General features: G+C 42.0%; 1 protein-coding gene across 5 annotated transcripts in view; it reads right to left on the reverse strand.

The window, feature by feature from the left end:
• The window catches only part of grid2 (glutamate receptor, ionotropic, delta 2), a 749,910-nt gene that overhangs the window by 600,647 nt on the left and 126,018 nt on the right, over positions 1-23,245 (reverse strand). For all 5 annotated transcript variants that reach the window (XR_007040614.1, XR_007040615.1, XM_047381418.1 and 2 more), the window contains exon 2: positions 3,442-3,597. Coding sequence is in view for 3 of the 5 variants with exons in the window: in XM_047381418.1 (XP_047237374.1) it covers positions 3,442-3,597 (156 nt within the window). In the remaining 2 variants the exon portion in view is untranslated. The remainder of the gene's footprint in view (positions 1-3,441; positions 3,598-23,245) is intronic.

Below are 23,245 nucleotides of genomic sequence, written 5' to 3' on the forward strand. Positions count from 1 at the left end.
CCTTGAACTTTGCACCGTGCTCTTGAACTGTTCTTGTTTAAGGGGCAGAATTGTCCAACATACATAAATGTGTGTTCAAATAATATAGTAAAATATATTGAATCAGGTTTTTGCTGCCTAACAGATCTGTTCCGTAAGGGTTCGGAAGGAGTGTCCTCGAATTTTTTAAGTGTTAGCAGTTGGTTTGTTGGCTCTATGCTCCAAACTAGTGCTACCAGACTGGTGTTTTTGGAGTGTGAGGGCTAAGTTGTCGGATATTTTATTTCAAAACTATTCCAAACCTTTTTTTATTTGTTCTTTTTAACTTAGAAAGATAGCCTGAATACATTCAAAAAGTTGTTTTAAAAATAGGATTTTATTTGGAAAAAAGCTTTCCAGACAAGCTGAGCTCTGTCTGATAATATATTTGTCGTGTTAAACATTCCCAGAAGCAGTAGGCCTGCCAAAATGTCTCCAAGAGTGCATCAATGACTCATCCAGGAAATCACAAAAGAAACAAGATCTAAAGCACTTTAGACCTCACTTGTCTCAGTTAAGCTGAGTGTTCATGATGGAAAAACAATGAAAAAGAGGCTGGGAAAAATGGTATAAGACCACCGCTGACCAAAAAATACACAGAGGCCCATCTCATGTATCCAAAAAACATCTCAATGATCCCCAAGACTTTTAAAAAAATATTCTACATTGAGGAGATTAAAGTATGATAAGTATGAGTAATGGTCCGGGGTTGCCTTCTCCTTTTCAGGATCTGGAAAAATTGCCATTATTGATGAAAACATAATTAGGCTCTCTATCAGAGACAGTGCCCCCCCATCATTTTGTGACCTTATGTTACACTGCACTTAGGTTTTGCAACAGGGCAATGATCCAAACAACATTAGCAATGAATGGCTCAAAAAGAAACATTATACATTAAATATATGTATTGGAGTGACCTAGAACAAGACTGGTCTGGAGATGCTGTGGCATGACTTTAAACGTGCTGTTCATTCTTGAAACACTCCACACAATATGGTTGAAATAAAAACAATTCTGTGAAAAGAGTTGCCCAATGTTCTTCCACAGTGATGTAAAAGACTCATTGCCAGTTACAACAAGAGTCTGATGGCAGTTGTTGCTGCCAAGGGCACTACCACATCTTACGTTTTTCACATAGCTATCACATAGTTTTGATAGCTATTTTCCCATAGCAAAAACTGCTTTTGTATTGAGACAGGTTATTTTTGCATTTTACATTTAGCATTTTAATGTGAAACAAAATATCTGTAAGGGGCAAATATGTTTTTTATTCCACTCTGCATCTGTTTTGTCAAATATAAAAGGTTAGAGGAGTAGTGTTGTCACATGGGGACTGAAAATGTACAGCAAAAATTATTTTTAATATTTAAAATATCAAAGCAGCAATTACATATAAACCAACATGGTTTAAGCAGAAAAACTAATTCACTTGTGACACAATAATGCTCAAATATATCTACACACATTTTGCACTACATTAGTTGGTTTAATGAATACCATTATGCACGGAATTAATCTTCTGCCAACTTAAATACAGCAAACAGCAAAATTGGGGAAGAAATATTTATTTATACAAAACTTCATTGTCGTAGGTTAAACATATTTCTCCTCTTCTTAAGCTGATTCTCTTTCATCATTAATGTCATATCATATTATTATTAAATATAAACCTTTACTGTATTTTCATATTATTTTTCATTCTCATTACTTAATTAATTGAAAGGTTTAATGTAATGATAAAATATAGACAAAATAAAGAACTGTGCAGCTTTGTCATTAAAAAATGTATCAACATCTTTAAACTACTTAAACTTAATTTTTGGTCAATGCCTATGTATACTGAAATAAGTAGAAAGTCAACAAGCTAAACTGGCTGACTTGCTTAGATTCCTATTTTGAATAACATTTCGTTAAGCCTGAAATGTACTGTAAAAGAAAGGGAAAAAAAATAAAACTTTGCTCAGAGCACTTTGTTTCACCTTTTTTGCATTCAAGTTCATACAAGCAGTGGTTGGATATGTCTATTATGGCCTGATTAACAGATTCATAATGGGGGTTTCTTCCATTAAAGAATCTTTAATGCTTTTTTGTTTTCTTGGTGTCCATGGTGTATTGAAAATATTTCACATTTTACAAAAGATTTTCACAAGAATGAATCACTGATGACAAGTCTAAAGAAAACTATTAATCATTAAGCATCAAGGGGACTATATTAAATGGGTATACACCCACTTCACAAAGACTTCTGCCTGACTATCAAACACAAAAAGAAGAATCTTGTAAGTAGGCACTAAGATAGAATTTGGACAGTTTGTGCTACATTTCCAGTTAGATTATCCTTTTTTTAATAAAGGTTGTATACATAATAGTAGTTTTTAAGAATAACATTAAATAGTTACAAGGAATAATGGAAGAATAATTATCTTTTTGTAAGACATCTGACCAAAGAACAGGGTCATGGGTAAAAGGGTAATGTATTTTTTGTTGTGGACAAATGCTATACATGGATTTCTACAATATACTAGTGTATATATTGTTGTTAAAATATTGCATACAGTTAAATTCTGAATTCATGTTTTCACCTTCCTTACAACACTGACAACCGGAGTGTTCCAGCGGCATCAAAAATACACCTCATTACATTTTTTCTTTTTTTTTTTGTAGTATTATTATTGTTATGCCTGTGTGGGCACCAATAAAAGCTGTTGTTTTGAGTTCACTTAACTACTTAGTCACAAAATACATGTAAGGTTACCCTCATAAGTGAAAATCTTTCATAAAAACTTGTGTTTTAGGCAGTCATGTGACCCAATATAAATATTCCTATGTATGAATGATGAATCAAGATGACCTCAAAATATGTAAAAAATGTTCAACAGCAGAAGCATGTTTCAAAATTAAAATGTGCTACTTTACCTCTATAAGTCAATGACAAAACATGTTCTATAGCTCAGGGCTCATGCACACTGCTTAACAGTTTAGCTACTCCTAAATACTTACACTTGAGAGTATGTTAAACGGTTGGTCAAAAATCTATCATCAGCCACAAAGTGTTAAGTGTGACCTGGCAGAGAAGTTATGTGATGTGCAGTTAATTTAATTTTTAAAAGCAAAACTAATAAAGAAGCTTATAGTAGAAATAGTAATTCATTTATTTTCGCATAATGTTTTCATCAGATAGATTCTTTGACTTAACAGTCAATAAATTTAAAGAGGTTAAAATTCAACATCTAAACAAAAGCTTTGCGAGACCTAGAAAGTCATCATTTTAAAGGTTTATGAGAAAGCCTAGATGTTTGGAAGAAGAAAAAAGTAAATGTGGCTTAAATCTTTAGCTATGTTTAGCTTTTATGTCTGGTATACTACTTTCTTCAGCAGTAAAATTTGTGCATTTAAAACATTTTTGCTGTATGATATTCCTACCTTCTTGCACAGCCTGGAATGGATTGTTCCCATCGACAAATTCCACAGAGAAGGTGATCTTTTCTGTCTCCAGGATCTCATTGTTTAAATTGAGATCTGCCACGGCGAGACGAAAAACTTCATCATCTTTCCGTGCTGACTCGTCAAAGATGGCACCTATGGAAAGATGGTTTAAAAAAAATTAAACAGAATATCAGAAAAACACAGTGAAGACAGCTGAAACTTCATCTTGTTTGTAGATGGTTTACAAGTTATCTAACTGAGCATACCTGGGTTTTACAGCTCACTTTACATTAAAAAATGTACAAATCAAAAGCTGGAGTTCACAACAAGAATTCTGAGTTTCGTTTACTCATTTTCATGTTTCTGACCATATTTGAAAGAAAGGGCTACTAAAACACAACTGCATTCTCACAATGCGAATCTGAACGGTAGAACAGGAACTGCCTTTCCATTATATGCTTGAAATTAAAGGCTAAGGAGCTGGTGCCTGACATAGGACCCATCTTAGAGTGCTGGACAGAACAGATGAAATGAGAGTTCATTTCAAGGTCAATTACAGGCCAAACAGAATGCAGTGGGTTGGCCAAAATGAAACATGTTGCACAAGGGAGAAAAATGAACAACTGGAGTGAACTACTATGTTAGAGCCAATATAGTTCCAGTCAGTGCTAAATTAGTCATACAATTAAATGTCAACCTGCCTGTGAGTTGACTAATTGGTAGAGGTGTGGGATTTGCTTTAGAATGTTACACTCAATTAACCACATACCATCTGCTTTCTTCCCATTTAGCCTTTAAGTTCGGCCAAGTTTAGCCTTTGAGTCCATGGAGGTGCTAATTGTGGAAACCTAAGCAGTGAGGCAATGAAAACACTCATTTCATTGACCAGAAAGAGAAAAAAAAACATTGTTGTCTGGATATGTGTGTGTGCGTGTGTGTGTGTGTGTGTGTGTGTGTGTGTTTTTGTGTTCATCTGCATGTGTCTAGGTTACAGGTTGCTAATTCCTTTAATGGCCAAGCTACACAGGCTGAAAGCTGTTTAATACCACATGAAGAAGACTGTTGCAGTAATTAGTTTTGTACAGACTAGGTTTTACAGGATGCAGGTTAAGCACTAAATTGTGCAGTGTCCAAAAGTAGGTGTGGTGTTTTCATTGTAAAAAGAGTAGTGCTATGCATGGAGTCTTCCTGAAAACATTATGCATTCATTATTACAAAAAACTTTCTTTTTTCCAGTGAAATCACTCTGTCATTCTGACTTTGGGCTAATTTAACCAAATGACACAATATACTGTATTTAAACTAAAACAAAATAATATCTGGCTAACATTTACCCTGAAAATAAATGTTTGGCTTTGTGTCTCACATTTGAAATGCAGTATTGATCAAAACTGCCTCGTGAAGGAACAATAATTTTAGAACTGTCTCTATACAACTACTTTTTTTGGCAGATAAACTATATAAAATGCACCTAAAGGGGGCTATCTTTACGTTACTGTGCAAACGTGTTTATTTCTGCAATATTGGGCCTAAAACTGTCTTAGTGCTGAACTCTTTGGGTTGAAGAATGGCTACTGCAGTTGGATTTTCCTACTGGTTCAAATGTTACAGCTTGGTACATGTTTACATGACTGCCCCGCATGCAGGTATAAAACCATCTCACTCAAACATACGCCCCACTGGTGAGTCAGGAGTTAGAATTACGAACATTGCGAGCTTTGCAAAAAAGCGTTTTCCAGTTAGCATTTTATCAGTTATAGCGTCTTCATTTAGGTACTTATATTATTTAGTCATTTCAAATTCTATAGTAATTAGCTTTTGTTGTGTTATTTTGTAAATTTATAGATTAGGGGGGATCACTGAGGTAGCGCCTTGAGCTTGTGGCTCGAAATAACAAGTGCTCAGACCCACTGGGCTCCACAACACCTCCCTTGACTTCCGGTGATAAAACCACCAGCATCGCTCTAGTTAATCTCCATGCCAAATATGTAAAATTAAAGATTAGCCTAACCCCAAATAATATATATATATATATTTTTTTTTTCTTTTGGCACACACCCCCACTTAACCTCCGGCACTCATCCCCACTCATGTCTCAGTGTCTCTTGGCACTGCAAACTTTGGTTGGATTTTTCAAAATTTCTCGCGTTAAGTTCCACTTTAAAATATTCTACATTTCTCTTCATCAGAAAGGCTCACAGAATATACATTTCTTAATCATTCAATTCCTTAGCATTTGGAAAATACTAATTCTCTATCACTGACTGACTCTCAGTATTATACCCATGCAGTATAAATGAGGAGAGGAAAAAAGGGCTGGAAAAAAGCAATTGAAACAAACACTGAGACATTAACTATTCCATTATAGTTGAATTATAAATGGACCTCAGGATGATATTGCTGGGAAACAATTTCTGAACTGTTTAAACAAGACAAATAAAACAGAGGACAGTTTCTGCTCAGTGATGTACACCAATCTCTTTGTGTATGGCTGATATTTTTGTGTGTCCTTATCAAATATCTGACCAGCAACAAATATGTAAATCACAAAAGTGCAACAGTGAGAGTGACTCCAAAACTGAAAAAGTGAGTGAGAAGGCAGAAGTCACAACATTAATCAGACAGAAAAAATACGTACTGCATTGTACTTCACACAGTCGGCTCAAGGGCAGCTGCACGCACACGCACATATATATATATATATATATATCTCAGTCAGTCATTTTCTACCGCTTATTCCATAGTGGGTCACGGGGAGCTGGTGCCTATCTCCAGCAGTCAATGGGCGCGAGAGGCAGGGTACACCCTGGACAGGTCGCCAGTCCATCGCAGGGCAACACACAAACAACCATGCACACACTCATTCATACACCTAAGGGAAATTTAGAGTTACCAATTAACCTAACAGGCATGTCTTTGGACTGGATATATATATATATATATATATATATATATATATATATATATATATATGTGTGTATATCTATATATAGAGAGTGTGTGTGAGCACAGGCACTAAATCATCAAGCCTTTTCCTAACAGTCACATCCATGACAACAGCAGCAACAACTGCGGGCAGACTGTGTCACTGTGTATATACAGTGCCTTGCAAAAGTACTTGGCCCCCTTGAACTGGTCAACCTTTTGCCACATTTCAGGCCTCAAACATAAAGATATAAAATTAAAAATGTTTTGTGAAGAATCAACAACAAGTGGGACACAATCGTGAAGTGGAATGAAATTTATTGGATGTGTCAAACGTTTTTAACAAATAAAAAACTGAAAAGTGGGGCGTGCAATATTATTCAGCCCCTTTACTTTCAGTGCAGCAAACTCACTCCAGAAGTTCAGTGAGGATCTCTGAATGATTCAATGTTGTCCCAAATGACTGATGATGATAAATAGAATCCACCGGTGTGTAATCAAGTCTCCGTATAAATGCACCTGCTCTGTGATAGTCTCAGGGTTCTGTTCAAAGCGCAGAGAGCATCATGAAGACCAAGGAACACACCAGGCAGGTCCGAGATACTGTTGTGGAGAAGCATAAAGCCGGATTTGGATACAAAAAGATTTCCCAAGCTTTAAACATCCCAAGGAGCACTGTGCAAGCAATCATATTGAAATGGAAGGAGTATCAGACCACTGCAAATCTACAAAGACCCGGCCGTCCCTCTAAACTTTCATCTCGAACAAGGAGAAGACTGATCAGAGATGCAGCCAAGAGGCCCATGATCACTCTGGATGAACTGCAGAGATCTACAGCTGAGGTGGGAGAATCTGTCCATAGGACAACAATCAGTTGTACACTGCACAAATCTGGCCTTTATGGAAGAGTGGCAAGAAGAAAGCCATTTCTCAAAGATATCCATAAAAAGTCTCGTTTAAAGTTTGCCACAAGCCACCTGGGAGACACACCAAACATGTGGAAGAAGGTGCTCTGGTCAGATGAAACCAAAATTGAACTGTTTGGCCACAATGCAAAACGATATGTTTGGCGTAAAAGCAACACAGCTCATCACCCTGAACACACCATCCCCACTGTCAAACATGGTGGTGGCAGCATCATGGTTTGGGCCTGCCTTTCGTCAGGAGGGACAGGGAAGATGGTCAAAACTGATGGGAAGATGGATGTTGCCAAATACAGGACCATTCTGGAAGAAAACCTGTTGGAGTCTGCAAGAGACCTGAGACTGGGACGGAGATTTATCTTCCAACAAGACAATGATCCAAAACATAAAGCCAAATCTACGATGGAATGGTTCACAAATAAACGTATCCAGGTGTTGGAATGGCCAAGTCAAAGTCCAGACCTGAATCCAATCGAGAATCTGTGGAAAGAGCTGAAGACTGCTGTTCACGAACGCTCTCCATCCAACCTCACTGAGCTCGAGCTGTTTTGCAAGGAAGAATGAGCAAGAATTTCAGTCTCTCGATGTGCAAAACTGATAGAGACAAACCCCAAGTGACTTGCAGCTATAATTGCAGCAAAGGGTGGAGCTACAAAGTATTAACGCAAGGGGGCCGAATAATATTGCACGCCCCACTTTTCAGTTTTTTATTTGTTAAACAAGTTTGACACATCCAATAAATTTCATTCCACTTCATGATTGTGTCCCACTTGTTGTTGATTCTTCACAAAAAATTTGAATTTTATATATTTATGTTTGAAACCTGAAATGTGGCAAGAGGTTGAAAAGTTCAAAGGGGCCAAGTACTTTCGCAAAGCACTGTAAGTAATAAATCTGCCAACATAATTTCACTTTCAATAATTTCACGCATTTTTGTTGTATTTCCAACAATGTGACTTTTGAGTGCCACTTTGGTTCACTTTCAAAGTCTGCATACAACATATTTTTTATTTAGGAACATTTTAAATGAACCATCTTCAGCCATTTAAAATGTTCTATTAAAAAGGGGAAATTAATGCGTACTAAGCATGGAGCTTAGTTGAGGTTCTCCATGAATGGTACTTTTAAAAGTATTATACATAACTTATACCCCACTATTACACTTTAGCATATCTACCTTCTATTTCAATGCCATACTACCATGCTACCAAATGTTGTTTCGAACATGTCAAAAACATTTGCAGCATTTTAAGAAATTACTTGTACCTCACATATGCAGATGATTTATCTGTGATGACGAATGAAATTCTTAACTAATTGCAGGCTGACCCACCATTCAACTAATATTATTGATCACTCTGGGGTACTCAAAGCCTTTTACTTTCACCCCCAGATTATCAGCTGATCCTTAGATATAGAGAAATACATAGAGAAGATGGTTGTATCAAAGCAAAACTAACTTAATCTTTTCTGAAGAGGTACAATGACTTTTATACATCCTATAAAAAGGGTGGAAGGACACACACAAGTACTAACAGGACTTTAATTTCGACAAAATGCTCCTAATTTGCACTAGTTTAGACCCCAATAAAACATATTTTTTATGAAAAGAGAAGAAAACAGCTTTATAATGGATAGACAAAAGAAAATGTGACTAAATGCTTTGTCTACTTTTGAAACCCCTTAGGGATGACATGCACTACTTTATCGATTGCTTCTTTTCTCAAAAGAATCCAGTCCAAACGTTCTACCTTAAATGCTTACTAAATATTTGTAGTTCCAGTCCTTTTTATACATCTAAACAATGTTCAAAGACTCCATGTTGAGAGATACTATGTACAAAAGTAAAAAAAAAAAAACTCTTTCTCCCAACCTGATGCCTGTTTGAAAATTCCTCCATTATTATCAAAAACTCTCCCAAGACAAAAATGGGACAAATTTGGTCTTGCTCTACCCTCCTACAGTGGGCAGGTGTGAGACATGGGCAGGATTAAAGGAGCGTGTGATATAAGGACATGGAGCCAGGCACCAAACAAGGTAGTAATCAGGGTAGACATCAGGAGGAACCAGTGGGAAACAATGAAAATAAGGGAGTATAGGTACTGAGGAAGGGAGGAGAATGGACCATTTAACCAAGGGATGTAATCAGAGGGAATCAAGGACATCTGGTGGAAGAGAAATTGAAGAGAACTGAGCTAGAAAGAGTAATTAACCCAGCACTGGAGACCACGGACATAACAGAAAACATTTGAGTGAACAGAAATAAGTAAACAAACAAGTAACGAGTAACTAAACATGAAGTGGGAGGAACTCGATCTATAAGGAAATATAAAGTAACACATCTAACACAGGAATCCAGGGAAGTAACAAAAACTAAATGACAGAATGAATCTATTAAACCTGAAATATGTGAAATACAAGTGAAAAAAGGTAGTGCAAAGAAGGTTAATAGAACTCAAAATCCAAAACCTAAAATGGGCAGATTATGACACAACTATGATTTTTTTGTAGATCTTCAGATAAAAATCTTTTTTTTTTTTGGCCTGCCATACTGCCAACTTAAATTTCAGATTATATCATAGTAAATAACTATATTAAAATGTCAAAAAACTAAACAATGTGTACATTTGTTGTATTTCACTGTATGGTCAGTGTCATAATATGAACTCAAGTTATGAGGTCTGAGAACAGCAATCTGTTTTCCACAAACAGCTACTTCACCTTTCTAAAAATAAATACTTGACAATAGAGCTGCATTAATCAGGAAATTGGACTGTGATATTCCTGCTTTGAATACATTTTTTTAAAGTCTTTGAAAACGCTTTCAGCATTTTGGCTCTGTCACCGGAATTATATGCAGCAAGACTGATTAGCAGTCTGAATATATTTTTGGCAGGGAAGGTTTGTAATCATGACAGTCAACCAAAAAATACTACATTCCAAACAATATTATAAATGCCATTGACACTGTGATGATGACATACTGCGCAGCACTTTTATGTTCATGTACTTGTTTAACGATGAAACAGTCTGCATTGGTTTCTCTTTATAACATGAGGTAAAACTACCTCACACATTGGGGGTGTTAACAACCAAAATGGAAAAGAAAATGGATAGTTCTTGCCTTTAATATAAAAGCTCTTTATTTTGGTTTGCAGAGTAACTTCATGCATATTTCACATCAGATGTTCTACTGACAACTGCTGGCCAGTATGGGACATCTAAACGGCAACATGTGGTCCAGACGCAATAGGTTGCTCAGATATGATCATAGCTCCACTCTACCATGACTTTAAACATAAAAAGGAAAAAAAAAAAGAAATAAAAATATAAAAATGCATTATAAATTTCCCTTAGAAGAAGCAACAAGTGTGACAGAACTATATTAAAGTAAGGAATTCAGGCTTATGCTTAGCATATAAATGAGCTCAATTTTCTTTTGAACTGAAAAAAATAGGATAGCTCACTATCCTTTGCATTTATCGTACTCCTCGCTTCATAAAGATCAAATAATCACACTATAATGTTTCAGCACTGCTGAGGCAATAGCTGTTAACACAGAGGTGCTGCCCTCTTCTTTTCGCATGACTTCTTGCTAAAGGAAGAGGGCAGTATTGAAAGAGGTGCTCATGACAAATGGTTTTCAAAAGCTAAACAGTTCCAGCAGCATTAGGATTTGATCATTCAGGTCACTGACTGTTTTGATGTAACCATCTGCTTGCCTTATTTGAGGTAAAATGGCTCCGAGCCTTGCAGAATCCCTCTCCATATGACTCAGTCTGCACACCTGCCTCCTGCTCTTTGACAGTCAGGCTCTTCTGTGTTGCTGAATTCCCCTTTCTTTCTCACTCCCCCCTGAACTCCAACTGGGTTTCTGCCTCTCACAATTGCAGACAAAGAACTTAGAATTTTGAAAATCCTAAGGGGCATCCTTCCCACTGTCTCTTAAACAAACTCACTAACCTGTTGTTGAGGGTATGACAATAATGTGACAGGTACACTGACAGACTGACAAGGAGAATGACTGTGGAAAAACACACACAGGTGATGTATTTCTGATTTGTGACCAGGCTGGACCTAGGTGTTCCTGTCTCAGTGTGATGATGAAAGCAAAGCAGTGGTGGGGGTGAGTGATGATAATGATGAACAGTGGGAGGTCAAATGTCCTAACAGACCCACTCAGGCACACACACACACACACACATCCGTGTTTTACTATCTTTATGAGGACTTTACGGTTACTTCCATTGACTTCCATTCATTTTCCTTGATTTTTAGTGCCTAACCCTGACCCTAACACTAACCCTAACCCTAACCAGTTAATACCTCACCCTAACCCTAACAATAACTCAATTCATACCCTAGTCCTAAACCTAACCCGTGTCCCAAGAACGGATTTTGAAAAAGTGAGGACCAGGAAAATGTCCTCACTTTGTCAAAATGTCCTCACTTTGCGATAAAAATACGAAAAATGGTTCTCACTCAGCAACAAGTACAAGAACACACACACACACACACACACACACAAGAACTCACAAACAGGTTATTTACAGCAGTGATGCGAGAGGAGGAAGGGAGAGCATTTTGACACCTGGGAGGACAGCGTTAAATTAATGTCCACTTTGCCCAATTTGTGTGTGTGTGCATGAGAGCAGAATGAAAAAGAGGGCAAAGAATTAATGTACTGATGAGAGCAGAGCAGGTCAGTGAAGTTTGAAAGGACAGACACAAAAGCATTGCCAATATGTTTTATGGTATCATCCATAAATAAAGCTTAAGAATTCTTGAATGATGTGCAAAGTCTTTTTTGTTTGTGTCTAAGAATGAAGTCAGGAAAATTACATATACTTAATTCATTCAAGACAACACTAAATAGATATTTAATATTTTGTTTTGCAAGCACTGAATCAGTGTTTACATTATTTGTGTCACAGTCTGTTTTTCAACTTGCCTGCTACTAACTTTCTCTCACCCCTAAGAGGCGCTGGAGCTGCAGGCCGGAGGTTTGACAGGTGTATGTCGTTGCCTCATCAGCTGGAGGACTATATGAGGGTGGTTCGCTGACTCTTCTATGCCTGAGTGTTTTGCCTACTGTGGTAGTGTTAACCTGGCCAGCCTTTCCAGAATTTTGGAAAATCCCCTTGTTTTGAGCCTTGATTAATTGTCTGTTTCTTCCCTTCGTCTTAGGCTGTTCAAGCCGAGCCGCCGAGCTGGGTTTCTCCCTCTGGGACTCACATTCCGTCAAAATTGGATTCTGCTGCGCCTGGCAGCCGCCCTTGCGAGTCCTCCAGTCTGAAAGCGCAACCTGTCCACCCACCTTGCTTACCTGGAACATCGGAATGCTCCAGCCGGTTCTGCGCAAGCTCACACCCCAGACTTGTACCTGTCTCTCCCCCCTGGCGGATCGATCGTCTCCTGAATAGTGAGCATGGATCTTGGCTTGATTTATCCGATCCGTTTCCTCAGCTCATCTCTGTCTTTTTCTTACTGCCTGATTCCTAACCACTCTGCTTGCCTTGTTCCCGAAACTGAGAAATAAAACTTTAAATCTACGCTTCTCTGTCTGAATGTCCTCTGCATGTGGGTCAAGTCGGCCTTAAAACCTATGACAGAACACTCAGGCCAGCCGGACCTTGCAGAGGCACTCCACAGAACCGTTTCTGAGCACGGTCACCTTATCCAGGCTCATGGTTCGACCCTCCGCTCTCTCCTCGACCAGCAGCGGCAGGTCAGTCAGCAGTTGGAACAGCTCACAGCCTTAATGCAGCACACTCTGGGAGTTACGCCCGCCTCAACGCCCTCCGGCGGTGAGGCGCAACTTCCTCATAGTCGGGATGTGGTTTGCCCTAGCCCACTTCCTCATAGTCGGGATGTGGTTTGCCCTAGCCCGGAGAGGTTTTCCGGGGAGGTTGGTAGCTGCTGGGGGTTTCTGTTACAGTGTGCTCTTGTCTTTAATAGGTCCCGACAGTCATTTCCCCATGACGACGTGAGACTTTCCTATGTGCTGGGCCTGCTCACCGGCAGAGCACTGCGGTGGGCTGAGGCTAAGTTTTCAAATCACAACAGTTTTGGCTGTACCTATGACAAGTTCATTAAAGATTTTAGGTTGACATTTGACATTGACATGGACCGTTCTAGTGTGGCACGGCCGACCTCTGACGGAGTTCACTATTGATTTCTGCACACTGGCAGTTGCATCGGGTCGGAACTCCAGCGCTCAAAAATCTACCTTTTTCCAGACCCTAGATGAGAGTTTGAAAGACGAGCTCACCCTTCTGGAGGAGCCCGAGGAGCTGGATGATTACATAAATCTGGCCGTCCGCCTGGACAACCGATGAGGGAGAGGAGGCGGACCCGCTCTGAGCGGTCCGCCGTTAGACCGCATCTCGTCTCTCCTCTGTTGTCTCTGTCCCAGCCGGTGCAACCCCCAAGCCAGCCGGAGCCCGAGCCCATGCAGTTGGGGAGGGCGCAGCTTCCCGATGACGTGCGGCAGCGTCACAGAGAGGCTGGGCAATGCTTTTACTGTGGATCCGCTGCCCTCCCGCTTCACTTTACCGGCCACGTTGCTGTTTGACCGACGTACAATTCCTTTGTCTGCCTTATTAGATTCAGGCTGTGAGCTAGACCTGATAGATCAGGAGTTTGTCAGAAAGCGACGCATTAAGACCGAGGTTCTGCCTATTCCACGCCGGGTTCTGGCTTTGGATGGCCAGACACTCCATTGTATTTCACACAGAACTGAACCTGTAGAATTAGTCTTATCAGGGAATCACAGAGAACGCGTTACACTATTTGTTTTTCCCATTTCCCAGGCCTCGTTAGTCCTAGGTTTCCCGTGGCTACAGAACCACAATCCTCACCTAAATTGGACTGATTTAAGAGTTGAGTCCTGGTCACCCCGGTGTTTATCTACCTGTTTACAATCAGCTGTTACTCCTGGATTGTCTGAGGAGAGGGTGTAGGACGAGCCACCAGATCTCACCCAGGTGCCGCACGAATACCATGACCTAAGTTCCGTTTTCAGTAAAACACGGGCCCTTTCTCTACCACCTCACCGTCCCTATGATTGCGCAATCGACCTCCTGCCGGGCGCCCCATTGCCCTCTGGAGAACTATATTGGAGAGTCGCTCGCAGCCGGCATCATTCGGCCATCCTCGTCCCCGCTCGGTGCAGGTATTTTCTTTGTGGGTAAAAAGGACGGCTCCCTACGCCCCTGCATCGACTATAGGGGGCTTAACGCCATTACTGTCAAGAATAGGTACCCGTTACCTCTTCTTTCATCGGTTTTCGAGCCTGTTCATGGGGCTACTATTTTTACCGAGCTCGACCTTAGAAACGCATATCATTTAGTTAGGATCCGCCGGGGGGATGAGTGGAAGACGGCGTTCAAAACCCCACTCGGGCACTTTGAATATTTGGTGATGCCGTTTGGATTGTGCAGCACACCTGCAGTTTTTCAGACTCTTGTATATCTGGACAACATCTTGATTTTTTCCAGAACTGTTGAAGAGCACCGCCGTCATGTCTGCTTGGTCCTGCAGCGCCTCCTGGAAAACCAACTATTCGATAAGGCGGAGAAGTGCCAATTCCACTGAACCTCCACCAGCTTTTTAGGTTTTATCCTTGAAGGTGGGCAGGTTCACGCTGATCCGGACAAAGTGAAGGCTGTGGAGAACTGGCCAACCCCAACCACTCGAAAACAGTTACAGCGCTTTTTGGGGTTCGCTAATTTCTATAGGAGGTTTATCCAGAACTACAGCCGCATCGCCAGCCCCCTGACAGCACTGACATCCACCAGGGTTCCCTTCACCTGGTCTCCCGAAGCTGAGTCAGCTTTCAGCCTGCTGAAGAACAAGTTTGCTCAAGATCCAATTCTCATCCCCCTGATCCTGGAATGCAGTTCACCTTGGAAGTGGATGGTGGATGCTTCTGACACTGGGGTGGGAGCGGTGCTCTCCCAGCGTCAGAGCCAGGACGGCAAGCTTCATCCCTGCGCCGTCTTCCCCGTCGCCTGGGGCCTGCGGAGAGGAATTATGATGTCGGGGACAGGGAGCTGCTGGCCATTAAGCTCGCTTTGGAGGAGTGACAGCAATGGCTGGAGGGGTCTGAGCTGCCTGTACTGGCTTGGACTGATCATAAGAATCTGTCATATATCCAGTCAGCCAAACGTTTAAATTCCCATCAGTCACGTTGGTCTCATTTTTTTTCTCGATTTAACCTGTTAATTTCTTACAGACCTGGCACTAAAAACGTTAAGCCCGATGCTCTGTCTCAGCAATTCACCTCTGACGACTCTGAGAAGCAGGCCGCACCCATCCTGCCTCCCAGCTGCACCGTAGGAGCCGTAACCTGGGAGATAGAGGACTGCATGCGACAGGCCCTCCTTGCTGACCCGGGCCTGGGGACCGGTCCGCCCAACCGCATGTTCGATCCTGCAGCAGTGCGGGGTCGGTTGATTGCCTAGTTCCACTCGTCAAGTTTTGCCATCCACCCGGGGGCCAGTCGAACGATCACAGCTATTGCCAGGCGATTCTGGTGGCCCAAACTGCATCGAGAAATCAGAGAATATGTCTGCCCAGTGTGCACACGGAACAAGACATCGATCCTGCAACCACTGGCCTTACCTCTCCGCCCTTGGTCCCACATTGCAGTAGACTTCGTCACAGGATTACCGTCTTCTTGCGGTATGACAGCCATTATGACTGTTGTGGACAGGTTTTCTAAAGCCTGTCATCTTATCCCTCTTAGGAGATTGCCATCAGCCCTCCAGACCGCACAGCTCTTGGTGAAACATGTATTCCGGCTCCATGGAATACCCCAGGACATACTGTCAAATCGGGGACCCCAATTCACCGCCCGGCTCTGGAAAGAGTTCTGCATGGCTCTGGGGGCGAAGGTTTCTCTGACTCCGGTTTCCATCCTCAAACCAACAGGCAGGTAGAGAGGCTCAACCAAGAGCTGGAAGCGGCGCTCTGTTGTGTTACATACTCCGACCCCACCGAGTGGAGCACCTACCTGCCTTGGGTCGAGTACTCGCATAACTCACATGTCTCAGCGGCAACTGGATTCAACTTGTTTGAGGTCTCCCTGGGTTATCAACCACCCTTGTTTCCGTCCGATGAGAGGGAGATCACAGTGACGTCAGCGCGTCAACACATCCGCAGGAGCAAGCGCATCTGGACCGCAGCGACAAAGGCGCTGCATCGGACAGCAGCACAGAACAAGTGTTACGCCAACAGGCGGTGCATCCCGGCCCCGACTTACCATCCGGGTCAGCAGGTGTGGCTCTCCACACGGGACGTTCCTCTCAAGTCCCTCCCCCGAAAACTGTCTCCCAGGTTCATCGGTCCTTACTCCATCGAGTCCCTGTTTGGGCCTGCCTCAGTTCGATTTCGTTTGCCTGGCAGCTTCCGGATTCATCCGGTTTTTCACGTCTCTCAATTTAAGCCGGTCCAGACCAGCACACTTTGCCCTCCAGCCGTGTCTCCTCCATCGCCCCGGGACTTCCAGGGCCACCCCACCCCGCCTATTCGGTCCGCCGGATTGTGGCCTCCCGTCGACGGGGCCGAGGATGGCAGTTCCTTCATCGACTGGGAGGGATACGGTCCAGAGGATCGTTCCTGGGTCCCCAAATCTTTCATCCTGGGCCCGACGCTCGTTCGGGACTACTGGGACTCCAAGGCCGGATCTTCCAGACCGCTCGGTGGCAGTTGTTGAGGGGGAGGTGGTGTCACACTCTGTTTTTCAACTTGCCTGCTACTAACTTTCTCTCACCCCTAAGAGGCGCTGGAGCTGCAGGCCAGAGGTTTGACAGGTGTACGTCGTTGCCTCATCAGCTGGAGGACTATATGAGGGTGGTTCGCTGGCTCTTCTATGCCTGAGTGTTTTGCCTACTGTGATAGTGTTAACCTGGCAAGCCTTTCCAGAATTTTGGAAAATCCCCTTGTTTTGAGCCTTGATTAATTGTCTGTTTCTTCCCTTCGTCTTAGGCTGTTCAAGCTGAGCCGCTGAGCTGGGTTTCTCCCTCTGGGACTCACATTCCGTCAAAATTGGATTTTGCTGCGCCTGGCAGTCGCCCTTGCGAGTCCTCCAGTCTGAAAGCGCAACCTGTCCTCCCACCTTGCTTACCTGGAACATCGGAACGCTCCAGCCGGTTCTGCGCAGGCTCACACCCCTGACTTGTACCCATCTCTCCCCCCTGGCGGATCGATCGCCTCCTGAATAGTGAGCATAGATCTTGGCTTGATTTATCTGATCCGTTTCCTCAGCTTATCTCTGTCTTTTCCTTACTGCCTGACTCCTGACCACTCTGCTCGCCTCGTTCCCGAAACTGAGAAATAAAACTTTAAATCTACGCTTCTGTCTGAATGTCCTCTGCATGTGGGTCAAGTCGGCCTTAAAATGACAATGACAATTTGGTTACACGGTGCACTGTTGTGATGGCAATTCAAGTGTGTGTATATTGAAATTCAGGTACAAATGTGAATGCAAGCGACCTTTTTTAGCAAAAAGAACATTTTTTTTTCCTTTTCTTTTTTCCTACTCTTGTTTTCTTGCATTATCCTTCACCTTCATCATTTTAGGTGTGAATTCATTTTCTCCTCAATTAGAGTCAAGTACCTTCGAGAAGATAGAGTCACGAATCACCAGCAAGCAAACCCTGTGTATCCGTGTCATACAACACTCTGAGATCTGTTCTTTTTCAACAAGTCACCTGCTACTTTACCATTCCCTTCCTTTTATTACAAATGGAACACTTTTTCTCTTTTGTTTTTTTTTTTTAGAGGCTTTTATAAAAAAGGATATTGGTATCCTGGGCTTTGCTTGCAAACAAAAGTATATGTATATCTTTTGTGTTTGGTGGATGGGTCGTCTTGTTTCTTCACTCACTGTATATGCAAGCTGAAAAAAAATTTGAAATCACATGTTCTTCTGAATCTCATGTTCTATTCCCTCATGATGCAAAAGAGAGTATAAAAAGTGGAAAACTGACAAGGTTTTCTTTGAGTGTTCCTCAGTCCAGGTTTTATCAGGCAAAGGCTGACTCTGCTCTTCTTTAGCCATGCACGATTGGACATCTTGAAACAGTAGAGCTGATGGCAGAGAGCCAGCTGTTAGAATACTTAAGCCACAGCCAAGATATAAGTAAATGATAATTACTATAGCAGTGCATCTTCTAAATCACCCAAGTTGTATTTTCAGTGTGCTTGTGTACGGCAGACAGCTGTCATGCAATGATACTTGCATTTTGCTGCCATTTCCATTTTCTCCATGCTATCAACATTTTGCATAAAATATATATTACTTCTTGATTTATAGTTTGAAGCAGTTCTCCTTCTACCTGTACACTGCTTCTATACTGTTAACCTTTGCCTTTATTTTGGCTCTTCCCATTTTCCCTTTAAGAGAGCCACCTAAAATTATCTTCTGCTCTGTTTTATAGCTGTGTCCCACCTACTCATTGCCCCCTGCCTCCCCATCATGCGTTTGCCATGCCCTCATTCCCTTTCTACCAATGTTCCTGATGTCTCCTCATTCATCTCTATCTCCCTTCCTATTTAACGTCTTCATTACCTATATCTCCTCACTATCCTCCCTTTTCTTAATGGTGCTATTTCTCTAAGCATCACTCTGATCACTATAGTCTGTCTCGCTCATTGGTGCTATTTTTTCTTCTGTGCTTAGGTAGTGTGACACCCTGTGAGGTACATAATCCAAGTAAACATGTACATCCGTGGAAGTTGTCAAAAAATATTGTTGCAAACTATGTCCAGCAACAGCAATAAAATTTGGACAGCTTACAATATTATGCCGTCTGTTTTATCTGTGATTAACTAGTAATTTTTACTTTCTATTTCATAACACATCATCATAAATGGCTTACAATGACGAAGGCTCATAGGTGTAGATTCATTAAAGATGTGAAAGGGACTTTGTATTTAATTTTTGCTATAATGTCTGAAAACCCTAATGTGTTGGTGAATAAAGGAAATAGGGTAAAAGTATCAGACTCTGTTTTCCACCCTGTCTGCTGCTGACCTTCCACCTCTTGGGGCGCTGAGCTGGAGGTCCGAGAATCTGACAGGTGCACATCGTTGCCTCATCAGCTGGAGGACCATATGAGGGTGGCTTGCCAGCACTTCTACGCCTGAGTGTTTGCCTTCTGTGGTAGTATCCACCTGGCCAGTTACTTCTGTGATCTCAGAAGATTCTTGAAGAAGTTTTTGTCTAATCACTTGTTTCTTCATCCTAGGCCAGTCAAGCCTCGCTCCTTGCTGGGGACCACTCTAGGAACCATGTTTCTGCTGAATCTGGACTCTGGAACTTTTCCTGGCCTGGCAGCTGCCCTTGCTACTCCACCAGTCTGTTCAACCGCAACCTGTTCACCCTCCCATGAGCCCACCTGGACCAGCTGAGCGCCCCAGCCGAACCCACACCACCACATTGTTTCCAGACTCGTTCTCTCCCCCCGGTGGATCAGCCTCCACCAGAACTGTGAGCTTACACCGTAACAGTAGTTTCCTTACCCTGTTTACCTACTCACCTCTGCCGTTTCCCTTTTAGCCTGATGACCGGCCCGGTTCCCACGCTCCACGTTCTTTCCTGAGCTGAGTTAATAAATCATTGAGTTCAACGCTTCTCTGTTTGAGTGTTTCTCTGTATGTGGGTCAAGTCGGCCTTAAAACGGTGACAGATGATAGATCATAATATACAGAGATCGGCCATGCCATTATGACTACTAGAAGATGAGATGAACAACACTAATTCTCTCGTCATTGTGGTATCTGCTAGAGATATACTAGGCAGTAAATAAACATATTTTCCTCAAGGGCTGAGAAAGATTGACCATGGCCAGACTAGATGCCTGTGTCAAAGAATCTCCAAAATTACAGCTTTTGTAGGGTGTTTCTGGTCTGCAGTGATCTATCTAGAGTGGTCTAAGGAAGCAATAGTAGTTGAACCGGCAACAGAATCAAGGCTCATTGATGGAAAATGTCATAAGGGAAGGCTAGCCTGTGTGGTGTGATTGAAAGAAATTAGCAACTGTAGCTTAAATTGCTAAACAAAAAGAAAGTCAAGGCTTTGGAACACTCATTAAATCTTGCTGCATATGGAGCTGCTTAGCAACAAGACAGTGAGGGTACACATGCTAATCCCTGTCCACCACCAAAACTAGCAAAAAGTGGTACCTGAGCATTAGAAATGTACCACTAAGCAATAGAAGAAGGTTGCCTGATCCTGATGGATCACATTTTTACATCACATGGGTGGTTTGGGACATGCACATTGCTTACATGCACAATGGATGTCATCAGTAGCACACTATTTGAGGCAGTGTGATACTTTGAGGAACATTGAGTCATGCCATCCATGCGAATTTGACTTTAACACCTACCACCAAGTAAAGCAGTGTTGTAGTTTACATATCTCCTTCAATGAAAATAGTGTTCCTTGGCTGTGCCCTTTGTCAGCAGGATTACAGAAATTCAGGAATGGTTCAAGTAGCATGGAAACATGTTTGAGTTGTTGACTTGGTTTCCAAATTCAACAGTTCTCAATTAAATCAACTACGTGTGAAATTTGTTGCACTAACAAGTTAGATTGATGGAGGCCACACCTGGCAACTTACAGGACTTAAAGGTTCTGCTGGTGCCAGATACCACAGGCACCCTCCAGGGATCTATTGGACACCATGTTGGGATGAGGACGGGTGGTTTTTGCAAAAAAAGATGGGCCAACAAAAACTCCTTGGGTGATCATATTCATATGCCTTATCATTTTATATATAAATGAACAAGAGAAAGGCAACAAAAACATTATTTTTGATCACTTTCAGTATTTCAGCAGAGTCCTTATTATGGGGGACGATTTTGGCCGTATCACCGGTAACAGGCCTCACATTTGTACACGTCGTGAAAGTTATACTGTATTTCCAGGCTAGGCGGAATTTTCGATGATTTCCCTCTCTTGCCCCACTTCCCCTTCAAACCACATGTTGTTAGCATGTTCAGACATTTATATTCCACCCCTGCAACTCAAGCCTTTGCTATCAAATCTCATCCTTTTCTCATTTGTCTGATGGTTAAAACTTCCAAACTTCTGAACTCTCCTCCTCTTTGTCTCGTTCCCTCCCTGGAGTCCTCCTCTTTCACAATGCTCTGTGTTATGCTTTTCTCTAATTCCATCAAAGTCCCCTTCTTGTCTTAATCCCCCTCTTCCAAACTGAGCCTCTGCCTCCTTTACATACACCCAAACACTTTTTTCTCTGATCTTCACCTGCTACTGTATCCTCAGAAAATATTTTCCTCTCCTACTGTAGCTTTTACTCCTTTTCTCAATTCTTACCTTCATGTGTCTGTCATCTCATCTCATTTTATTTAAATCTCGTTTGATAACCATATTTTACACTGATGTTTTCTTCTGTACATCCTTAACAAATCTTATACTTCTGCCTATCAACTGGACAGTACAGCTGTCACATAGTCCATACATCCTACAGTGCTTTGCGAAAGTACTCGGCCCCCTTGAACTGGTCAACCTCTTGCCACATTTCAGGCCTCAAACATAAAGATATAAAATTCTAATTTTTTGTGAAGAATCAACAACAAGTGGGACACAATCGTGAAGTGGAATGAAATTTATTGGATGTGTCAAACGTTTTTAACAAATACAAAACTGAAAAGTGGGGCATGCAATATTATTCGGCTCCCTTGCGTTAATACTTTGTAGCTCCACCCTTTGCTGCAATTACAGCTGCAAGTCGCTTGGGGTATGTCTCTATCAGTTTTGCACATCGAGAGACTGAAGTTCTTGCTCATTCTTCCTTGCAAAACAGCTCGAGCTCAGTGAAGTTGGATGGAGAGCATTCGTGAACAGCAGTCTTCAGCTCTTTCCACAGATTCTCGATTGGATTCAGGTCTGGACTTTGACTTGGCCATTCCAACACCTGGATATGTTTATTTGTGAACCATTCCATTGTAGATTGTAGGCTTTATGTTTTGGATCATTGTGTTGTTGGAAGATAAATCTCCGTCCCAGTCTCAGGTCTCTTGCAGACTCCAACAGGTTTTTTTCCAGAATGGTCCTGTATTTGGCCCCATCCATCTTCCCATCAATTTTGACCATGTTCCCTGTCCCTGCTGACGAAAAGCAGGCCCAAACCATGATGCTGCCACCACCATGTTTGACAGTGGGGATGGTGTGTTCAGGGTGATGAGCTGTGTTGCTTTTACGCCAAACATATCGTTTTGCATTGTGGCCAAACAGTTCAATTTTGGTTTCATCTGACCAGAGCACCTTCTTCCACATGTTTGGTGTGTCTCCCAGGTGGCTTGTGGCAAACTTTAAACGAGACTTTTTATGGATATCTTTGAGAAATGGCTTTCTTCTTGCCACTCTTCCATAAAGGCCAGATTTGTGCAGTGTACGACTGATTGTTGTCCTATGGACAGACTCTCCCACCTCAGCTGTAGATCTCTGCAGTTCATCCAGAGTGATCATGGGCCTCTTGGCTGCATCTCTGATCAGTCTTCTCCTTGTTCGAGATGAAAGTTTAGAGGGACAGCCGGCTCTTGGTAGATTTGCAGTGGTCTGATACTCCTTCCATTTTAATATGATTGCTTGCACAGTGCTCCTTGGGATGTTTAAAGCTTGGGAAATCTTTTTGTATCCAAATCCGGCTTTATGCTTCTCCACAACAGTATCTCGGACCTGCCTGGTGTGTTCCTTGGTCTTCATGATGCTCTCTGCGCTTTGAACAGAACCCTGAGACTATCACAGAGCAGGTGCATTTATACGGAGACGTGATTACACACCGGTGGATTCTATTTATCATCATCAGTCATTTGGGACAACATTGGATCATTCAGAGGTCCTCATTGAACGTCTGGAGTGAGTTTGCTGCACTGAAAGTAATGGGGCTGAATAATATTGCACGCCCCACTTTTCAGTT

The sequence above is a fragment of the Girardinichthys multiradiatus genome, chromosome 12 (genome assembly GCF_021462225.1).
Source record: "Girardinichthys multiradiatus isolate DD_20200921_A chromosome 12, DD_fGirMul_XY1, whole genome shotgun sequence".
NCBI lineage: Eukaryota > Metazoa > Chordata > Actinopteri > Cyprinodontiformes > Goodeidae > Girardinichthys > Girardinichthys multiradiatus.